Source organism: Aquila chrysaetos, chromosome 9, assembly GCF_900496995.4.
Source record: "Aquila chrysaetos chrysaetos chromosome 9, bAquChr1.4, whole genome shotgun sequence".
NCBI lineage: Eukaryota > Metazoa > Chordata > Aves > Accipitriformes > Accipitridae > Aquila > Aquila chrysaetos.
In genome coordinates, this window is record NC_044012.1 from 44,095,867 (window position 1) to 44,115,221 (window position 19,355).

A 19,355-nucleotide genomic window follows, 5' to 3' on the forward strand; every position below is an offset into this window, starting at 1 on the left:
CACATTTTGGATGTAAAGCTAGGTAATGTGGAGGTTTGGAGTGCAAAGGGGCTTTCTGCTGTTCTGGGGGTGGCTTTCTGGCTGGCACAGTAATTTGGAGCCCATTGCCCGCTGCAGATTCAGACACGCGTCCCCACATCACTCGCGTCCTCACTGACTTCCATGAAGCTGCCCCTGTTTTACACGACTGGGGGATTTAACCCCATCAGGGTCCGAGAGCTGTCTCGTGCTGGCTGTGCTCTCCCAGACTGGTTGGTTGGAGGTTGTGAAGTGTGTGCTGGCACCGACACTGCTCTCTGCCTTGTGCAGAGGTGCTTTCCGATTATTTTTTTGGATAGCTTCTGTTTGGAGTGTGGATCTGCCTCCGTTGCAGTGAGACAGTCTTTCCTGAGGAGCCTTGTTTTCCCTGGGGAGCTTTGGGGAGGGGAAGAGAGAGCAAAACTAAATAAAATATTTAAAGGAAAAAAAAAAAAAAAAAAGAAACCCAACCCAAAAGCCTGACAGACCTGGAATAAGCCTAACAGAGCTTGGGGAATTGTGAACAGAGTAGTGCTGTCGCCGTGCTGTCCCAGCCCTGAGCAAAAGGAGGTCGTGTGTTGTTTTATGTGAGCTTTTAAAAAATAATAATAATCCACAGCAGGAGCCGGAGAGCACTCAGGAGCCCTGCGGTTGCAGCATCCTCCCCATCCGTGCTCACAGGATTTTGTAGCCGTGGCGGGGAAGGGGCTTCCTGAGATGGTGCCTTGCGTTTTGGAGCAGCTTCGGGGGTGCCTGTGCAGTGCTCTCCCAGCAGAGAGTTTGTTGAAGTTTTTGGAGCAGGGATGGCAGCACGTTGCGAGTGATGGGAGGTGACGGCGGAGCCCTCGGCGCTGCCAAGGTTTGCTGTTAGGAGGCAGACTGGTGATGGGATGTGGGCAGGGAATTGCTGGGGAGCAGATTTCTCTAGCAGCCTTTTGGGAAGGGATGAGCAGAGCAATATTTGCTACGTCCAGCCCAGAGAGGAGGAGGTTGTGGTGGTTGCAACGCGATAAAAACTTGAGTGAGGCCATCTGGACAGTGGGAAATAGCACAAAAACTGTTGCACAGGTTAAAAACATCAGAAATGTGGTTTGTCCAAAACACTGAGCAGGTAAGAGAGGCCAAGGAGGGAGCAAGGCATGTGTTTTCAGGTGGATGTCAGAGACCTGTTTTTAACAGCATCCTTTTGTACTTCAGCTCTTGGCTGAGTGTCTCGAGGAGATGTCTGAAGGGGAAAGGCTGTAACTGGAAGAAGCAGGACAGGAGCGGAGCGACAACTCCGGGGGGGTGGTTGCGGCTCTCTCAGCTTGCTGATGAGCCTGTCGTTTTGGGGGGAGGTGATGGAGCTGTGGGCAGGGGGACGCTGACCCCCAGGAAACAGCGATGCTTTGTGAGGGGGATGGATTAGAAAGGCAGGAGGAGGGTGAGCAGGGCAGAGTTGTGGGGGCCAGGAGCAGGAGGGACTGACAGCCTGACCACCCCATCATGGTGGGCTGGTGCTCCCAGCTACACACTCACCTTTTCCTGCACGGATCCCTTTTTGCGCCTTGATTTATCTTTTTAGCATGGGGTGATGCTTTCTGTGAGCTGCTGTGCGGACCCTCCCCAGGGAGTCTCTCATGGGGTGGGAGGTGGCTCCGTGCGATGCAAAGGTCCTGAAATCTTCTGTACTGAAACGTGAAACATTGCTACAAGGAAGCACGTTGGAGTCAAGCCATCTCCTGGCTGTAGGTGAAAATACACCCTGCTCCTGCCCACCTCGATCCTCACAAGCTTCTCGGGGCCACGCATCCCATGGGAGCACAGGGTGCTTTTGACGGGCCGGTCGTTCCTTGCAGGAGAAATTAAACAGCCCTTGCTTGCTAGCTTTTCCCCAGAGAGGTCCCAGCCAGCAGCGACCGGCTGGTGCTGGTGTGTGGATGCTCCGCATCCACGGTCTGTCCCGGCCCCAGCACCAAACCTCGCTGATCTGCTCCACCCAGCGTGGACAAATCCTGCCTCCGAGGGCATCGCCTCTGCCCGTGCAGCAGAGATTGGCTTTTGCAGGAGATGTTGTGGCTCACGTCCACGGCTGGGAGCGGTGACACGCAGCGCTGCTCATTCGTTGCCGAGATTGCGCCACGTCCACTTCTTTTTCAGTTGCACCCCGGAGCAGTTTAGGGGGGTTCGGACCTGCTAACCGCCGGCTATGACAAACCCCCAGGAGCCGTCTGCCCCTGCCCTCTTCCCGAGCAGTGCCAGGCTCACAGGAGCAGCCCCGGGCTCTGCGCTTGGGTCCCGCTCCTGGCTGGGACCTGTGCGGCCAGTGTGTCCCGGCTGGCGGGCAATGGACGGGGCAGGGCTGGGCTTCGCTGCCTGCAGCGGGAAGGGATGGATGCTCCGGGGCCGGCGCCTGCGGTTTCCGTCCAGCTGTCTGTGATCCGATTATGTAAATGTCCCTGGAGCCACGGGGAGCGGCAGCAGGCAAGTAGAAATAAATAAATACATATGTAAATGAGAGAGCTTCGCTGCGAAGGTGACCTCTTCGCTGTGTGCTCTGGGTGCCTGCCTCGGTCGACTCTGGGTGCTTCCCCTGTGGAGATCGGGAGAAATTGAGCAGGTGTAACCCCTCCGGCTCCCCTGGGTGAGTGATGCTCGCGATGACAGAGGAAGGTTTGGGCAGAGGCAGAGCGGGACATGCTGGACCTTTGCATTACAGGCGAGGATCTAAAATGTGGAGGGACTGACCGTTGCAGAGCTTAAATTTAAGCCCAGACCTCTGCGAGCCACCTGTTCGCTCTGCTCCCTTCTGAACTTTTGGAAATCTCAGATAACACCATACCGGCTGAGACTCGCAGCAGAGTTCAGCCTCGCCGGGACCAAGACACCCCGTGTCAGCGGGGCTGTGAGGAGCGACGAGGAGGAGACGCAGAAAAGCAAGTCGCAATCTGCCGCGAGGGAGGAGTGGGAGGTACGTAAAAATAAGAAGCAACAAATTAAAGGGATAATTAGAGGAACAGAGACGAAGAGTGCAGTGCTGAATTACGTAGTCTCGTCCAAGGAGCAGGGAAAGCTCCCGTCTCATAATTTAGCAGCAGACAGCAGGCAGGAGGGCTGTGCGGACATGCTGAGGAAGCCAGTTTGGGCGTCAGGAAGAGCTCATAGTGCTGTGGGTGTTGCTAGAAATAGGTTTTTAATGGGAATGGTGTTTGCTACAGCGAAGCTCAGAGGTGGCCGAACTGCGTGTGAGCGTGCAATAGCTGCGCTCTTCTTTTGCCTTGCTTTGTGCTTCTTTAAGGGACGTGAGCATGGAGAGCAGCAGGGCTTGGGCTTGGCCGCGTGTCGCTCCGGGGTTATTTTGCGTTTTTCCTCGAGGTTTATGAGGAGCAGAAGTGGAGGATGGCTCTGCCAGGCTGGCACAGCCTGGGCAAGGAGGGGTGAGAGGGGCAGCCAGGGCAGGAGTGTGGTGCTGAGTGGGCAGGATTTCGTGAGGAGGGAGCCCTGCGTGAGCTGGCGTGGAGCAGGCGGTCCCGGGGACCTGAAGGACTCCACACCTGCCCTTATGAGAGGCCACTGTGCCAGTGGCCACCAAGGCTCGTCATGTGGAGCATGCCGGCACCTGCTTCGAGGCAGACTGACTTCCCCGTGTGGGTTTTCGTTTCCCACAGGAGTGGAACCTTCTGGAGCACCAGTACCCCAAGGCATCAGCAAAAAGCATCCTTCAACCCTTTGAACGTGCAGGGAGGGTTTTTAAGTATGCAGAGCACAGTGTTTGAACCAAAAGTGGGATTGATAACAGTATGTGCTGCTTCTCCCCTGGGGAAGGCGGCTACAGGCAGTTCGTTTAAGCCTCTCTGGGATGCCCACCAGCATCCCAGAGGCTGCATTCTCCAGCCCCAGCAGCATTTCTCTCTGCCGGAGCCCTCCGGGGCCATGCTCTGGCTCAGCAGCAGTTACGGAGTGGCTTGTGCCACGTGCTGGTGGCTCGAGGAGCAGCCGACCTCTCCCCGTGGCCATGGTCAGTTCCTGGAGACTTTGAGTGGCATCTGCCCGGTGAAAGCATCCGCTGGTGGGCACCATGGGTGGGTTTGCGGAGGGTCTGAGTGCTGGAGCCGGGGGGGTTACACCTGCTCAATCCGTTTATTTGGAGACTTGCTGGGTGCCGGTGCTGGAGTGAGCTGCCTGGGCAAAAGATGCGCTTCCACAGAGCCCTGCTCCTCTGCCTTCCTGTGTCCCAACTTCAGTGCTGTTCTCGTGAAGCCCTGAGCCTCCTCTATCCCCATGGGGATGCTGCTGTGATTAATCCGTACTCGTAAAATTTTTTCCATATTAAACCGGACTGACGTTGAGCATGTGCTTCGAGGGGCATCAGGTTCACCAGAGCAGCCTCCAGCCCAGTGTGTTTCTAATGTTTTATTTTAGTGATAGGTTAACCGCTGTATGTGTCTGTGTGTGCTTGCAGAACTGCTTAAAGCTGGTGGGAAACGGAGTCCCCGGGGCTCAGGCACCAGGGTGATGCTGCTGGTGCAAACCTGGCCGGGTCCTGGTGTGGAGCTGGCTGCCGGCGTGGGTGAGCGTGCGATGCCATCCCTCGGGGTCCCTGAAACCCGTCGTGATCCAGGCAGGACGATGGACCTCACCTCCTCTCTGCTTGCTCAGCGCTGCCGGCAGGCAGGGCAGAGATGCTGAGCAGGGAGGGAACAGCAACCTGCTGGGCTGCTCCCAGTTCACACCAGTACAGCCAGTGGGGGCTGGAGGAGCTCTCCACCCTGTGCATCCTTGTACCACAGGGGTTAATTCAGGCACTGCAGTGAGCAAGCTCCAGCTTCAACCCCTGGATTTGCTTTGTTAGTGGCAGGGATTGCCCCCAGCTGCCCGCAGCGGCCCCAAGCAGATGCTCTGGTGCCTAAAATCAGTGGGGATGGGTTTCTCTTCCCTGTGAATGTTGCAATGGTGATCATGCAGGAGGAGCTCGTTCTTGCACGTAACAGCCTGTGTTAATTATCTGTGCTGCGCTAATGACACACGCATTAATCGGTGCATTGAAAACCATGTCACCGACCCAGAAAACCCCCGGCTTTGGGATTAAATCTCTAACCCAACCCTAATCCTCATCGGATGAGAAGGCTGCAGCGAGGGGTCCGTGAGTCCTGGGCGTTTTTGCTGTGGATGCGCCGCACTGATGAATAAATAACTGGTGGGTGCTTTGCTGTTACCTGGGGGAGGCGGTGGAGGGTGATGGGTGTCTCTCTGGGATCCGTCTCTGCCCGCACGGCTGCCAGAGCAGGGCTGGGGTCCAGGGGAACGGAGGTGTGGAGCCCGGCCCCTGCGCTCGGAGCTGCTCCAACTTTCTCTGGAGCATCCTTTATTGCTTTTTTAATTTAGATGTGTGAGGGTATCTTTGATTAGATCTGTCCGGACAGGCAGTGCCTTCCTCGGGTTCCCCTCATCATCATCATTCCCCATGGTTGCTGAGTCCTTCCAGCCAGATTATATCAAGTGTGTGGGTGCTCGGACCTCGCGCGTGTCTGTGGGGCCTCTGTGCCAGCCAGGGCTTTCGGCTGGTGCTCCTGCAGGCAGCTTGCTTCATCCTCACGGTGCCTGGGGGCTTCTCGCCTCTTCACTGCTGCTGCCACCTCTTCCTCCTCCTCCTCCTTTTCCTCATTGTGTTCCTCTGATGCCTGGGAGGCTTCAGACTCTGTCCTGGGGCTCCCCTCAGAGCCTCATGCAAGAAGATGGGGGACATGTCTGTCACCAGCACCTGAGGATGCCTCTCGCAGCTCTGCCCTCCTGTTTTTTTTTGGCCGAGAGCGATAACTTTTCTCTTGCAGCTTCAGAGGAGGGTTTCGAGCGTTTCTGCCCAGGCGGTTGCTGGGTCAGCAGGGCTGCATGTCGGTGGGCTTAGCACGTCGGAGACGGGGATCGCACTGTCAGCAATGCCTGATGTTAATCAGCAGCTCTGCTGAACCGTGAGACAGCCCAGCCAGGCATTGCTTCTGATGTTAAAACGCAGCGCTGTAACCAGGTGAGCCCTGCCCGTACCTCGTGTGATCCTCTGGCAGCTGCCCGTCACACACGGGCAGCTACCACGTGTCTGTGCCTGGTGGTTATTGCACCTTGGGGTGGGATGTGGATACGGGGAGGGCAAATAGCAATGTATCGCTGGGTTAATCCCTTCTGGGGTTCTGCCCCTGGTATCACAAGTGTTGTGTTCACCTCTTGCCCGGGCTGATGCATGGAGATGCTTCTCTCCGGCTTCTTCCTCCAGCATCTCTCGAAGGAGAAGGCACTGAAATCCAGCACTGCTTTTTCCATGGATTTACCTAGGAAGAAGTTACGGCACCAGGAGATGAGTGGGATAGAGGGGTGCTGCTGCTAGACAAGCTGCTAACGGCAACCACTGCTCCTGCAGCACCTCTCGTACAGCAGAGCGGATTGCAAAGGCATTGCATGAGGCTGAAACGGAGGTACGAACTGAAGCAGCTTCCTCCAGATCCCAGGGTTGGAGCTGCCCGTGGGCAACGCCAGCTGCTCGCTGCCACTGCAGCCATCCGCCGTGTGGCTGGGGACAGATGCTTTTCCAGCCTGGGGTTCGCTCCGTTGGGCAGATGAGAAAAGAAGCAGCTAGCAAGAGCCTCATTAAATCTCTCTTTGTGAGAGCCGTTTGCAGGACAGAGCTCTCTGAGCACACCAGAGCCAGGATGAGGCCTCCAGGTACGCTAAAAGTGGAGACCGGCTGCTCTCGTGGTGTTGGCTCTTCTGCTTTTGCAGACTCCTGTGAGGGTCTCCATGCTGCTGCTGTGGTTTTCGGTGGTTTGGGCAAGCGAAGAGGAAAGAAGAGCAGCACCCGCCTGGAGGTACCTCCCCGTGGGGGAAGAGCCAATGCTGGGAGCTTCCCAGGGAGGTGATTTTTGGCACATGTGGCAGTGGGGAGGCCCTGCTGCTGGCTGGATGGGTAAGAGCATCAAAAGGAAAAGCTGAAGACATGAGTGTTGCCGAAGGAGAGCAGTGAAACCCTGCAAGGGCACAGTTCTGGGCCGGCCACTCTGCAGCAGGAGGTCCCAGCATGAAGTCTCAGCTCCCTGTGCATCTTCTCTGCTGGTCCCGGCGCATCCTTGGCATGCTGTGGTGCCCTGACAAACTATCCGGCATGGCCAGCGGAGACTGCGGTGCACTGCTCGGCGAGGTTTGGGGTGGAAGGGGCCAGTGCTGCCGGCACGCCGAAGCATCCAGCAAATGTCTTAGTTGTTTTTCCATTGGAGCGCGATGCTTTGGAAACCAGACCCTGCGTCTTTCCTGGGCCACAGCTCCCAGCTGGCATCACCACAGCTCCTAGCTGGCATCGCTTTGGTCTGTAACCCTTGGGCAGCGTTGGCTTATTCTGCTTCTCAGAGCCATGATGAAAATTTCCTTTTATCGTGCCGAGTACGCGATGATGATGAGTTTGGCAGCCTACGTAAAGACTGCGTGGGTATGGGATTAGAGCCTATTAACACAGCCGGGCTGGTGGATTTGCCACCACTTCACACTAATCCTCTCTTTATTGCATGGGGTGGATTACATGTCGGTAATGGTGCTTGCTGCAGGCAGAGTCTGGCCGTCATGCCAGTGCCAGCCCTGGACTGCCTCTGGTTCTTTGGACGTGGTGTGAGGTCCTCTTTGAAGAGCTACATGCTGGGCAAGCTGCGTTTGGTTGCCTAAGCAGTGCTGAGCCTGCCTTGTGGCAGGGAACACTGGTGTCTTTGTGGCATTTAGGCAAATGGCCCAAAATAACACGGTAAGGTAACAAAACTCCCAGAGACACAACCATGAGACCAGCTCCAACTCCCACCCAAGTGTAGATGTCTCTGTCTTGGATGTCTCTGACTCTCGGGGAATCCACAGTCCCCAGAGAGAAACGGGCACTGCTGGAGCACAATGTGCCACCTGGAACGGGACCATCAGCAGTTTTGGGAGCACCTTGGGTGAGCTTTGGGGGTCTTGCTGAGATGCTGACATTGGCAGTGTGGGGTGCGTGCTGCAGGTCACCAAGAGGTGAGCTGGAGCCTGCTCTGCCCTGGTGTCTTCCCAGTCCCTCTTGGGGCACTGATGAGCTTTTCTGTGTCTGTGCATTTCTGTAGCACCCATTTTGCCTGGCTGTAAAGCTCCTTCCAATGTAACACTTAAAAGCGTGGAAAGAAAGGCAACAGGGAGTGGGATGATTTTCGGCGTCCAACTCGCACCTACTGTCCTCACAGGTTTTTATGCAATGCCACCTTATTTTTTCATGGTGTTGTGACCTGGTGAGACTCAGCCCAGCGCCTTCTTTTAGGCTCTCCTCTTGCCACCAGCCCTGTGCCAGGGAGAAGCAGCTCTTACTGTGCCTGCATCCTCCTGCTTCGGGCCGCCGGGATGCTCATGAGCCGGCTGAGGGTCACTCCAAGGATTTGGGACAGATTTGCTGTTATTTAAGCAGTCTGTGTTGATCTGGATGTTTCCCTGTGCTGCTGCTTCTGGTGGTGTCCAGCCAGCCTGGCCTGGGACCACCGGCATGGCTGTGGGTACCATCGCTGTTGCGGCAGATGACTGCACTCAAAACCGCGCCTCATTGCTATCTGACTGTTTGTGCGAGATCATTTGGGATTCAAGCTGGCTCCATCCTTGTATTTTCTCTTTTGCTTTCTGCTCAGAGTATTTTGGTGGAGGGGAAGGACAAATTAACCCCCTCTTGGTGCAAATGCTCTGCGTATCTCACCGCTCTGAATCCAAACGGCTCATTTTTATGCTGTGCCGTGCGCCTGGAGTGCTGACATGGTGTGAATGTGTTCAGAGCTAAAAAGAGGATCAGAAATCGCCCTTCCCTTGGGGGGCTGTTTTGCAGTAAGCAGCAGCGCAGATGTGTCCCAGGGTTTTGATGACTCCAGGAAGGAAGGGAGCACTTATCTCTGCAGCACCAGACGCATGCAAAACAGCCAGGCGCTCTTTCCCCTGATGAATGAAGTGACGGCTCTTGCTGTAATAATTCACCATTGAAAAAGAGATGATTGAATGCATCTGGTGGTTGCCTTCTTTCGTGTCACTCCTGGGAGATGAAGTGGTCCTTGTCCCATGCAGGCAAAGGAAGGGTCTGGTTGAGGAGCAGGAGACGTCACTCCCAGAACAGCAAGTGCTTCCCTGGTAGGTTTTTTCCTGCCCAAAGGTTAGATTCGCAGGGCTCTTCCTCTGGGATGCTTGGGGCAGGTGGGACTGCAGGTTTGAGTGTGTTCCCTCGGCATCCATCAGCATCATGTTGGAGGTGGTGAAATGCTTGGCCTTGCTAGGACTTCCTGTGTCATCCCCTGTGGTTCAGACCCCTGGGCAGAAATCTGGTATACCTCGATGTGATCATTTACACTTTCAAGCTAATTAACCTTATCTCTTATTCCCTGTATCTATCTAATGTTGACTGTTTGCTCCCGTTGAGGAACCCGGAGCACTGCCACTCTGCAGTGTGTGACACCACCACCTTGGCAGGATGCAGGTGACCTCGGGTGATCGTTTTCAGCTGCATAAATAATCCACAGGCTGTTAATGGTGTTCCTATTAGCTTGCAACAAGCTGTGAAATCTGCTATATTTGCCATGACAAACACGTGAAAGGTGCTAAATCTGCCCATCGCGGTGGCTGCTGCTAGGCACCAGGGGAGACGATGGAGTTGGTGGCACCACGTCTTGCCTCCTGCTCCCCAGCAGGATCTTGATGGCACCTTGCCTCTTCCTCCAGGGGAATCTGCAGGAGCCTTGGTGGTGTTTTTCCATTAAAACATGCTCTTTTGGCCACCTTGGCTGTGCCTCCTTGTCTTGATGGTGATTTACAGCTCCACCATCCAACGCTGGATTAGGACCTGCTACAACAATTTGTTCCAGCCAAGGAGAGGAGGAGAAACAACCTCTGTCCCTCCTGCCACCCGGTTGCAGGTACCACGGGGCTTCCCCAGGACCTTGTGCCTGTACTGCAGATGGATGGAGCTTGCCTTTTTCTTTAGTTGCTGGTGATCTGCCGGAATTGCAAGACGATGAGGGGTAAGCACCGGCTGGGACATTCAGGTGTGACTAAGCAGCTCTGCCTCTTAGCCTTGCCTTTGTCTTAATTATTTTCAAACAAGCTTACTTGCAGAGCCAGAATGCATCTTGGCTGCTGCTCTCCAACCCTGACTCTGCATCGCTATGATGCTGAGAAATGGTATGGCCTCTAGGCTGCAACACTGGCGATTGGACTTTGGGACTCCATCCAGCTTTGGCCCTGTGGCAAAAGCTGTGGCACGTTGTGCCACCTCCTGTAACCCGCCGTCTCCTCTGTGCGTGGGGAGGCAGCAGCTGGGGTGCTGGAGGATTAAAGGCAGTCTCCCGGTGCGGTGGGATGCTGTGTGGGGGTGGACACAGCATCCTCTGCCGGTCCATCTCCTCCTACTTGCTGGAGTGTTGGTCATGGGGAGACCTTTAAGGAGGGCAGCGGGTAAATTTTGCGCAGGCAGGGTGGGATGGGAGAGAGAAACTGCCTTTTTCTCCAGGAGGCACCAAAAGCAGCCGACTTCCCTTGTGATGGACCCTGCTCCAGGTTGTCAGTGGATGGCTCCCCAAAACCCTGCACACACAGCACCGCTGTGCCCCATCCCTGCCTGGCTGGGCTGGGGGTAGGAGCAGCCCTGTTGTGCAGGACCAGAGCAAATGTCGGCGCTGCCCGAATCCCACGGGCATCCAGGCACTGCTAAAACGCAGCAGCTGCATCGCGGCAGCGATGGCTCTGCGGGACGTGGGCATATGGGGTGTGACTTGGTCTTCCTCGTGCTGCAGAGAAACTGGGGGGTGAGTAAATTCTGCAGATGGTGATGGGGATATCTATATGAAGGCTGTATCTTTAGATGCGCGTAGCCTCGATACCACAGCCATATAGCTTGCTGGGGAATTGCTTTTCTTTTGCTTTCATCCTGCAAACTGGGGACTGCACTCTTCTTTGTGGGACGTTCATTAAGGAGCCCCTTGCCTGCTGACCTTTGCGAGGATGGCCCATGTCCCTGCGCCAGCGTAACGTGGATTTGCGGCTGTGTCTTGCTTACAACCCAGATCAGGTTCAGCTGTAACTAAATTTACCCACCACTCCGTAAGGGTTTTATAAGCTGGATTTCGAGGCGTTGCTCCTACTCAGCGACTGCAATTGTTTTCACCTTTGAAGGGGGAAGATTAATGAAATGAATGAGCAATGACCTGGGATGCGGGAGTTTCAGCCAGGTTCGTGTCCCCTGCCCTCACCTTAATCTGTGCCAAGACTGGTCCAAGGCAGCCGCTTGCGTCCCTCGAGTGTTACCAGCGGAGGCCATCCCTTTGCTCCTTGGCCGGCCGCAGAGGGAGGATCGCTGCTGCCGAAAACAGCTGCCTGCCTTTATTCCGTGCGGTTTGCAAGATCTGTTGCTGTTGGGGACGACGTGACACAACCCGCCGATGGAGGTGGGAAGTGGCGATGCATGTGAGCGGTGAAGCAGAAGGTCCAGGCTCCCCCCGTGTGCTCCCAGCCCCTGTTTGAGGAAAGGTGGGAGCTGGAGGAATGTGGGTGGCTCCCGGGCCCTTTGGCCCCCGGCTTCTTCTGAAACGGGAGAATGCAGGGGGACGACGAGGGTGAGCAGCCTGTGGGTGCTTTCAGCCCAGATCCTGAGTGCCGGCTGAGCTGTTGCGACAGGATCAGCGGCACAGGAGGGGAGCGGAGTCGGGATTCATCCCAGCATGGTGCAGAGCAGTGAGCCAAACCCATCCGAGGTCAGGGCTCAGCAGAGTGGGGGCACGAAGGGATTTATCTCCTTCCCTGGGTCAGAGCTTGTCCTGGGACCTTGTCACGCCACCTCCTGCTGCAGCCGGTCCTCCTTGGGTGCCCCAGCGGGTCGAGGTGCTGCAGCATCGCTCTTGGTGCTGCTTTGGGCATGGCTGGAGGTCCCAGGGCACCGCTGGTGTGGTTGGGGCAGTGACAGCAGGGAGAGCTTCATGTCCCTTGTACAGCATCTCCCACCCTTCATCTCCTGCGAGGAAGGGACCCGTTGGGCTGCACTTCCACCTCTTCTGTCTGGGCTGGATCCTTCCCTGAGAAGAGACAAACCCTCAGGACTGGGGTCCCTTGGGAGTCTCCCAGCTCTTGGTGCCCTTCACGGGGTCCCCATCAGGGAGGACGGACCCGCGCAACACTGGTGCTGCATAAGGGCTCCCCAGCAGCTGCATTTCAAAAAGCTTTTGCAGTCGCAGTGGCTGAGATTTAGGACGACTTATGCAGAGATGGGAATCTGCTCCCCGTTTTCCTTGCACCCTGCACCAAAGCGGCACGGTGGCTGTTGGGAATCCAGCAGCTGCTGGGTCCCTGCAGCAGCAGCAGTGCCTGAGCCTCCTGTGCTGCTTTGCAGAGAGCGGATTTGCAATTCTTGCTTGCAAACATCCAAGAAAACCAGTAGGAGGGCGGTGGGGAGATGCCTCTTTGCACTTACTTGCTCTGCCTTGCCGGGATGCCCGGTGGTGCTGAGCAGACGTCTGCTAATGGTGTATGGCAGCTGACACTAAAGAGCCCAAGGGTTACATCCTGCCCTGGGCTGTGCACAGTTGTCTTCCAGCCCCCCCTGCATTAATGGGAGCTTCACAGAGCACCCCGGGATCCCCAGCTACCTGCCAGCCCATAGCTGGTGCGAGCTGGGTGCTGCCGTTCAGGGTGCAAGCAGCAATGGCCGATGGCCTGACTTGTTTCACCCATTTGCAGAGGACCGATCAGAAATCGGGGTGCTGGGCACTGAGCTTGGGAAAACCCCGTCCCAGGAACTGCAGAGCCTGACCGGTTTTGGAAAATCCTAGAGCAGGTATTTCGTGTGCCTCTTGTGCTGCTGGGAGCACACTGGTGTCACCTGCGGGCCTGATCCTGAGCGACCGGGTGTGGGCTGTTGCAAATCCTGCGCTGGGGTTGCTGGTGGGAGGATCTGGGCTTTGAAGCTGCAGCTCTGGGGCTTCTCCTGCTGCCAGTCCCAGCTTCTGCTGTGGCTCTGTGTTGGGGAAGGCATGTAGACGACATCCCACCGTCGTGCCGCCTCCTGCTCCGGCTATTGCACTCGGTGAACATTGCTCTTCCTTCCTTCCCCGCACGGCCGCTCGCTGCTCAGGATCTCGCCATCACCTCCCAAACCTATACCTGGCAAGACATCCCCCTTTCCAACCCTGTCTCCCACTTGCCTTCGCTCCCCTCTCCTCCAGGACCGTTTTCCCGGCCACATTTTTTTGCTCCGCAGCGGCACCAAACAGCCCTGGGAGCTGGTGGTGCTCAGCCAGCTGGAAAAAGCATCTCAGTGATGGACGTCACCGAGACCGGTGGCGAAGCTGTCCCAGCCCAGAGCAGGGAACCTGGCCGACTGGTCCTGGCGGAGCCTCATGAATGGTTTCCTTCCGGATTTGTTTCCTCTGGGAGCGGCGTCCTGGCCTCGCCGGTGTCCCCCCCCCCACGCCGAGCAGCAGCGGCACGCTGGCGTGCCGGCTCCGGTGCCGTGCGTCCAGGGGCTCCATCCTGCATCTCACGGGGACGGGGACAGCGTGCTCTGAGGGGTTTTGCTGGAAGAGGAGGGTATGTCCAAGGGGAAGGTGCAGCTCTCTGGATTTTTGCAGCTGTAACTAGAAGTAAGTCGTGTCCTGTCCTTCGGTGGAAGGCAGCAGCCAGCGGTGTTTTAATTACCGCTGCTGACAGCTGGGGAGGACGCGGCCTCGGAGGATGTCAGACTGCGGCCGTGTTTGATGCCCCCATTTCTTTGTCTCCGGGAAGGGTCATCGCGGCTCCTCGATCGAGCTGGCGCCGTGTGAGCAAACGCCGAAACGCAATGGCTGCTGGTCTTGGTTTGTCATTGGCAAAGGTGGGGATGGCCAAAACAACGTCGGCTGAGCCGGGGGTTGGTTTGTTCGAGCCGTCGAAGGGGCTGGGGCTCCCTGCCGGGCGGTGAGCCTGGATGGAGCCGAGACGTGGCTGAGACCTCTCGGGCTGAGACCTGGCTCCTCGAGGACCATGCGAGCAGCCGTAGGCATTGAGGAAAACCAGACAGCCGAGCCTGAGATAAGGTCTGGGATTCATTTCCCTTCGATATCGGCCTCTCCACGGGAGATTATCGTGTCTGAGCTACTCGCCCCCGGCTCCCTGCAGCCCCAGGGAGCTTGTGGGCTGGTGCTGCAGTGCTGCCCCCGCTTCGTGCTGGGGGTCTGGGGCCGGTTTTGGCTTAGGAATGAGCTCTGGCAAGAGAGATGGTGGCGGAAAAATACACCCCGAGCCCTGTTAAGTGCTAGTCTCACCTCCAGCGAGCATCCCTGTGCAACTTTGCGCTGTCTGGCTGTAGGAGGTATAAAGCCAAATTAATAATTTTAATTTGCTTGGCTGCTGCTGGCAGCTGGGGAGCTGGGCTTGGGGGATCTTTCTTGCAGGATGTTCTCCTGTTGTCACCCTCAGCATCGCTTGTCTTCCAATGAGCAAACGTGACGCTTGTCTGCGGTTGATCCGGATGCTTCGTGAGTGCCGTGGTTTGGATCAGCCCACGGGCAGGGTGCTTGGGCCAGTGTGTCTGAATTACAGAGGAAGAGGCTGCAGAAAGGTGGCCCAGCAGTCTTTTGAAAACAGGGAATAAACCCTGTACATACCCCAGCCGGCCCCTAAATCCGCACAGACACAAGTTGTGGGATGCTGTCAGAAACAAGCATCGTCCTGACCTGCTGCATGGTACCACTGCCTCCGGCAGGGTCTGGGGCCATGCGAGGACCATCCTGGTCATCTTCCCAAAACCTCCCCGTGCTCAGTGGAGAAAGTCTGTAATGCTGATGGCCACTTCTCCATCACTTGGATTTTTATTTTTTTTTTTTTCTTATGGCTATAAATGAAGCCTGTCGGTGTGGATTTCCATTTGGGATACAGCATAGATCATTCACGAAGCTTGGCAGCCTTGGGATGGGAGGACCTGAGGTTTTATGTGCTGTGATTTTTATTTAGTATGTTGATTCCTGTCAAGTGATCGAGCGATTTCTCCTCCGCATCCCACGGCTCCCAGCTGCCTGGTGACGTGCTGGAGGGCTGCCTTTGTGTGGCTCCTCTGTAATTACCTCCTTTTCCCCTAATTTACCGTTATACCTTACAAACTGTGTTTAATTGCAGTAGGATAATTACAGGTGATCTCCTAGCGCATCGTTTTAAAGAGCTCAGCCCCCTGAGCCGGGGACGGCCAGCAATTTCCATCCTTGGTGCCAGCGAGCTGCGCCAAAATGGGTATATCTGTGCCCGCTGCATGTGGGCTGCCTGCGGAGAGGGACCTTCGGAGCAGATAATGAGCTTTGCTGGGCCAGGAAGGTCACGGCCGCTATCTCATTACTTGCCCTTGTGTTTCCATCCTCTTAATCGCAATGCATCAGCGTAATAAAAGAAGCCAGCATGCCAGCTTGGGGCATGGGTTAGTTTTAACTGGCAGGAGGCTTCAGCTTGAAGCCGAGTATGAAGGCATCAGGGCAGGGTCTGCCCGTGGACTTTGTGGCCGTGGGTGCCTGCCAAGAGGACTTTTTGGGGTGGGGAGAGGAGCTGAGCTGTTTCCAGAGAACGAGGTGAAAATGCAGTGCGAAGCACCCTGAAAATCTTTGGTCTCATGTCTCCCTGCGCCCATCCGTGCAGCCCTGTGGGGTCCGTGGCTCACGTGAGGAGGAGCTGGGTGGTTCCCTGTTTGGGCTGGGGGGGGGTTTAGGATAGGTGCACAGCAAGGAATTTGGGGGGACAGGACCCTGACACCTCCCCACCTGCAGTCAGAGAAACAGCAAAGCAGGGGGACCTGCCACGTTGCTCCAAGCTTGCAGGAGCCACGTTGCCCATCGTGGTGCTGAGGATTTATTTGCAAAGGGCTCTGCCCCTCTCCTTTCCCAGGGTCATTTCCACCCGCTCTTCTGGCTAATCATACAGCCTTAATGCCATTGCCATGTGGTGCTCGCTGGGGAATATTTGAGCTCGGGCAGGCAGGTATCTCCATTGCTGTGACAGCACTGCTGAGTTGCTTCCTAGAGTTGCTGATGGCCACAAATAGCAATCCAGAGGCTGAGAAGCTGACGCCATAGGACAAACCCGCGTTCAGAGCTTGCAAACGCTTTTCGGCTAAATTGTTTCTGCCTAGCAGAACCGCATGTGATTGCATCTCATTAGAGAGCCTTAATGATACTGAAGACTGATGTATGTTGGAGCTCACCCTTGGGACACTTGCATTATACCCATCCGCACTGGAAAAAATAGCAGGTTTGCAAGAGCATGGTCTGTGGGTTTAAATTCACCCCGGCCAGTTTGATGCTGGGACTGATGCTGCAGAAATCCACCTGTGGACTGAGCTCTGCGCAGTGAGAGCAGGCAGGAGTGATCAGGGATGGAGATAACACAAACGCAGGGTCAGGTCCTTCCATGCTGCAGGTATTAAGAAGCAGGAAAGAGTAGAGATGAATAGAAAGCAAAACATCTTTTTAAATATGATGGGTTACACTGATTTTTATTTTTTTTCCCCCAAAGGACAGACCCAAACTCATTGTGTTTGTCCTTCGTGTATCTGATCTGAGTTTGGTTCCTGCGTCTTCCCGTGACTGGGGGAGCTCCTTGAGGTGAGGCTGGGGATGGTGCTGAGGTCCTGGGGGGTGTGGCAGTGTTCAGGACATCACCGAAGGCATGCAAGCCTACCCCTGCATTTTTGTTTTTTATCATGGGATATTGGTTCCCTCTGCTTTGGGCTTCTTCACCTAAAATATGAAAACCCGATGCTTTGTTTCACTTTCCTGCTGATTTGTTTCTGACGTTATTAAAGGAAAAACTTCCTTCCCTGGATGAGAGTTAAAACCTGCTCTTATCCAAAGGAGAGGTTTGATGAAGAACTGATGAATTGGAGCTTTTCTTGGACAAATTCTGGTAAAACCAGGCCAGGTCATGGAAGCTGGCTTTAGTCTTTTTGAATAGTTTTGAGTTTTTCAGGCCAGCGTTTATCTAAAGAGGACCTCCCTTGGTATGGTGATGAGTTGGAGCTAGCCAAAGCAGTTAATTTGCCTGCAAGTTGCCAGCCTGCCTCCAAACTCCTATAGAATTTCCATAAAAATCATATTTTCCTACTTTTAAACGTAAGAAGTTTAGTGCGTCCCAACTTGCAGAGATTTAGGGGAGGGAGGAGGAGGTGCAGCCCTGCCTCGGTGCTCAGCTTCACATGGGGTTGATTGCAAAGGAAGCGGCAAAGCCGAGGGAACTCGGTGTTTCAGTCTAACGTAAAAAAATAACCTAAAAATAGAGCTGTGAGAGCTGTCTCTCTCTCGTCAGACAATAGAAAGGCAGCTCGCAAGAGCTGGCAGTGTCCCATCCCCGAGCGGACGTCCTGCACCCGGAAATCTCCTGCTGGGAGTCCGGCGCGCCGGGGGATGGATGATGCTTGGAATCGTGGCGATGCCGAGAGGGTCTCAGAGCGGCTGTGGCGGTGGTTACTGCACCGAGGGGTTCTCCTATCAGCCCAGGTCATGGTGTCCCTGCTGTCTCCTGCCTGGTGACACGGGACAGGGACGCTGTGCATCCTGCAAGGCATCACTTAGTGCATCCCGTGAGCTCTCCTTCCCTTGGGCTGAACGCGTCTGCCTGTGTCCCTGCGGCTGATGGGTCCTGTTCCCTGGAAAAGGGCCCATCGTGGAAAGGAGAGGGCTTTTGGCCACGGTGAACGTGTTGTTGGGGCCAGGCCAGGCCCTTTGCTGTCTGCTGGGCTCTGCGGCTCCGGGGAGGAGCTGAGCATCCTCCCTCTCTGCCTCCTCGGACCAAAGGGCTCGTCGGCTCCTGGCTTGAGCATCCTCTTCTGTCTGTGGCTGTCACCTTGGGGACCATTGTCCTGTCCAGCTTCTCCTCATCTACAGGATTGGAGCTGGAGGTGGCTGCTGGGGATCTCAGGGCATCCGTGGAGGGCTGGGCTTGGCTGAGGTTTGTGTGAGCCCAGCCTGGGCTCCCGGGGACCAGGGACGGTACGGGGACAGGAAAAGGCTGCGGGGCTGGGGTATGGTGAGCCGGGACGTCACGAAGGCTTCGTGGTGTCAAGGCAGTTGTCTATGTTGCAGCCGTCTCCTCGGAGGTGATTCAGGTTTGGATGGTCAGAATTGAACTGGTTTTAGCCCCATGGGTACAGCGGATCGTGCAAAGCTCTGGGATTGTGTTTTGTAAAACCAGGGTCCTGGGACAGGAGGAGGGGGAGCGGTGGGGAGTCAGCTCTGGAGTCACCACGTGCCGGCGCTGGCTCTGTGACCAGCTCCCGGGCTGCGAGGGCCATGCCGGGTGCTGACGTGTCCCTTCCTCCCCTCCAGGCTTGCCGCGATTTCCTGGACTTAGCCGAAACTCACAGCCGAAAATGGCAACGGATGCTGCAGTATGAGCGGGAGCAGAGGATCCGGCTGGAGGAGACCATCGAGCAGTTAGCCAAGCAGCACAACAGCTTGGAGCGAGCCTGCCGCGGAGCTCCCGGCCTGTCCTCCAGCAGCACCGGCATCACCAGCACCGCCAAGGGTGAGCACCGGCGGGCCGGGCAGCGGGGACGGGGCTGTTACAGGGGCAGAGCCCTGTGGGAAGCCCCGGGCTGGATGGGGCTTCCCGCCCGGTTGCTCCCGGTGAGTCGGCAGGGATGGGAAGGATGCACGAGGCAATGCCCTGTATGCCTGTGATTTCTTTTTTTTTAATGGATCCCATTGCGGCATAATTGTCCCCAATTGTCCTGCTGCTCCTTGCTTGGAGATTTGGATGTCCCCAAGATACAGATGCCAGAGAGGGCTGTGTCCCCAGCTTGCTCACGCTATTCCAGACTATTTTAGTCGCCGTAGCCCTCACTGGTGGGCACATGTCTGGCTGCTGGAGAGCAGCCATGGTGCTTGGAGGAAGCCCAGGGTCCCCTGGCACTGCCAAGTTCCCGGCTGCGTGCGGTGGTGGTGGCACAGCCAGGGCTCGTTTGCTGCTTGCAAGAGTTACCGGGCAATAAAACCTAACAGCTTTGCACATTCGTGCCAAATCTGCTTCCCTGCGGGAAGCATTAGTTTACAGCCTGGTAGCCAAAAACTGCAAATAGTGCCTTATCTTATTTTTAAAGGATATATGGACTCAAGGGAGAGAATAGCAGCTGTTGCAGGGGTGTGATAGCCGTGCCAGGCACTGCCCTCATTCTTGTATGGCCTCAAGGAAACGGCCTCAAGTTGCGCCAGGGGAGATTTAGATTGGATATTAGGAAAAATTTCTTCACCAAAAGGGTTGTCAGGCATTGGAACAGGCTGCCTAGAGAATTGGTTGAGTCATCCCCAGGGGTATTTAAAAGACGTGTAGATGTCGTG

At 55.9% G+C, this 19,355-nt stretch overlaps 1 protein-coding gene across 14 annotated transcripts in view; it reads left to right on the forward strand.

Annotated features, from left to right (window-relative positions):
- The window catches only part of OSBP2 (oxysterol binding protein 2), a 126,331-nt gene that overhangs the window by 90,448 nt on the left and 16,528 nt on the right, over nt 1–19,355 (forward strand). For 11 of the 14 annotated variants that reach the window (XM_030024882.2, XM_030024883.2, XM_041125787.1 and 8 more), the window contains one exon: nt 18,345–18,543. In XM_030024882.2, coding sequence (XP_029880742.1) covers nt 18,345–18,543 — 199 coding nt within the window. Of the gene's footprint in view, nt 1–2,637; nt 2,969–6,363; nt 6,465–13,392; nt 13,594–18,344; nt 18,544–19,355 lie in introns of those variants that run through there. The other 3 variants (XM_030024893.2, XM_041125789.1, XM_041125788.1) reach the window with 3 other exon arrangements.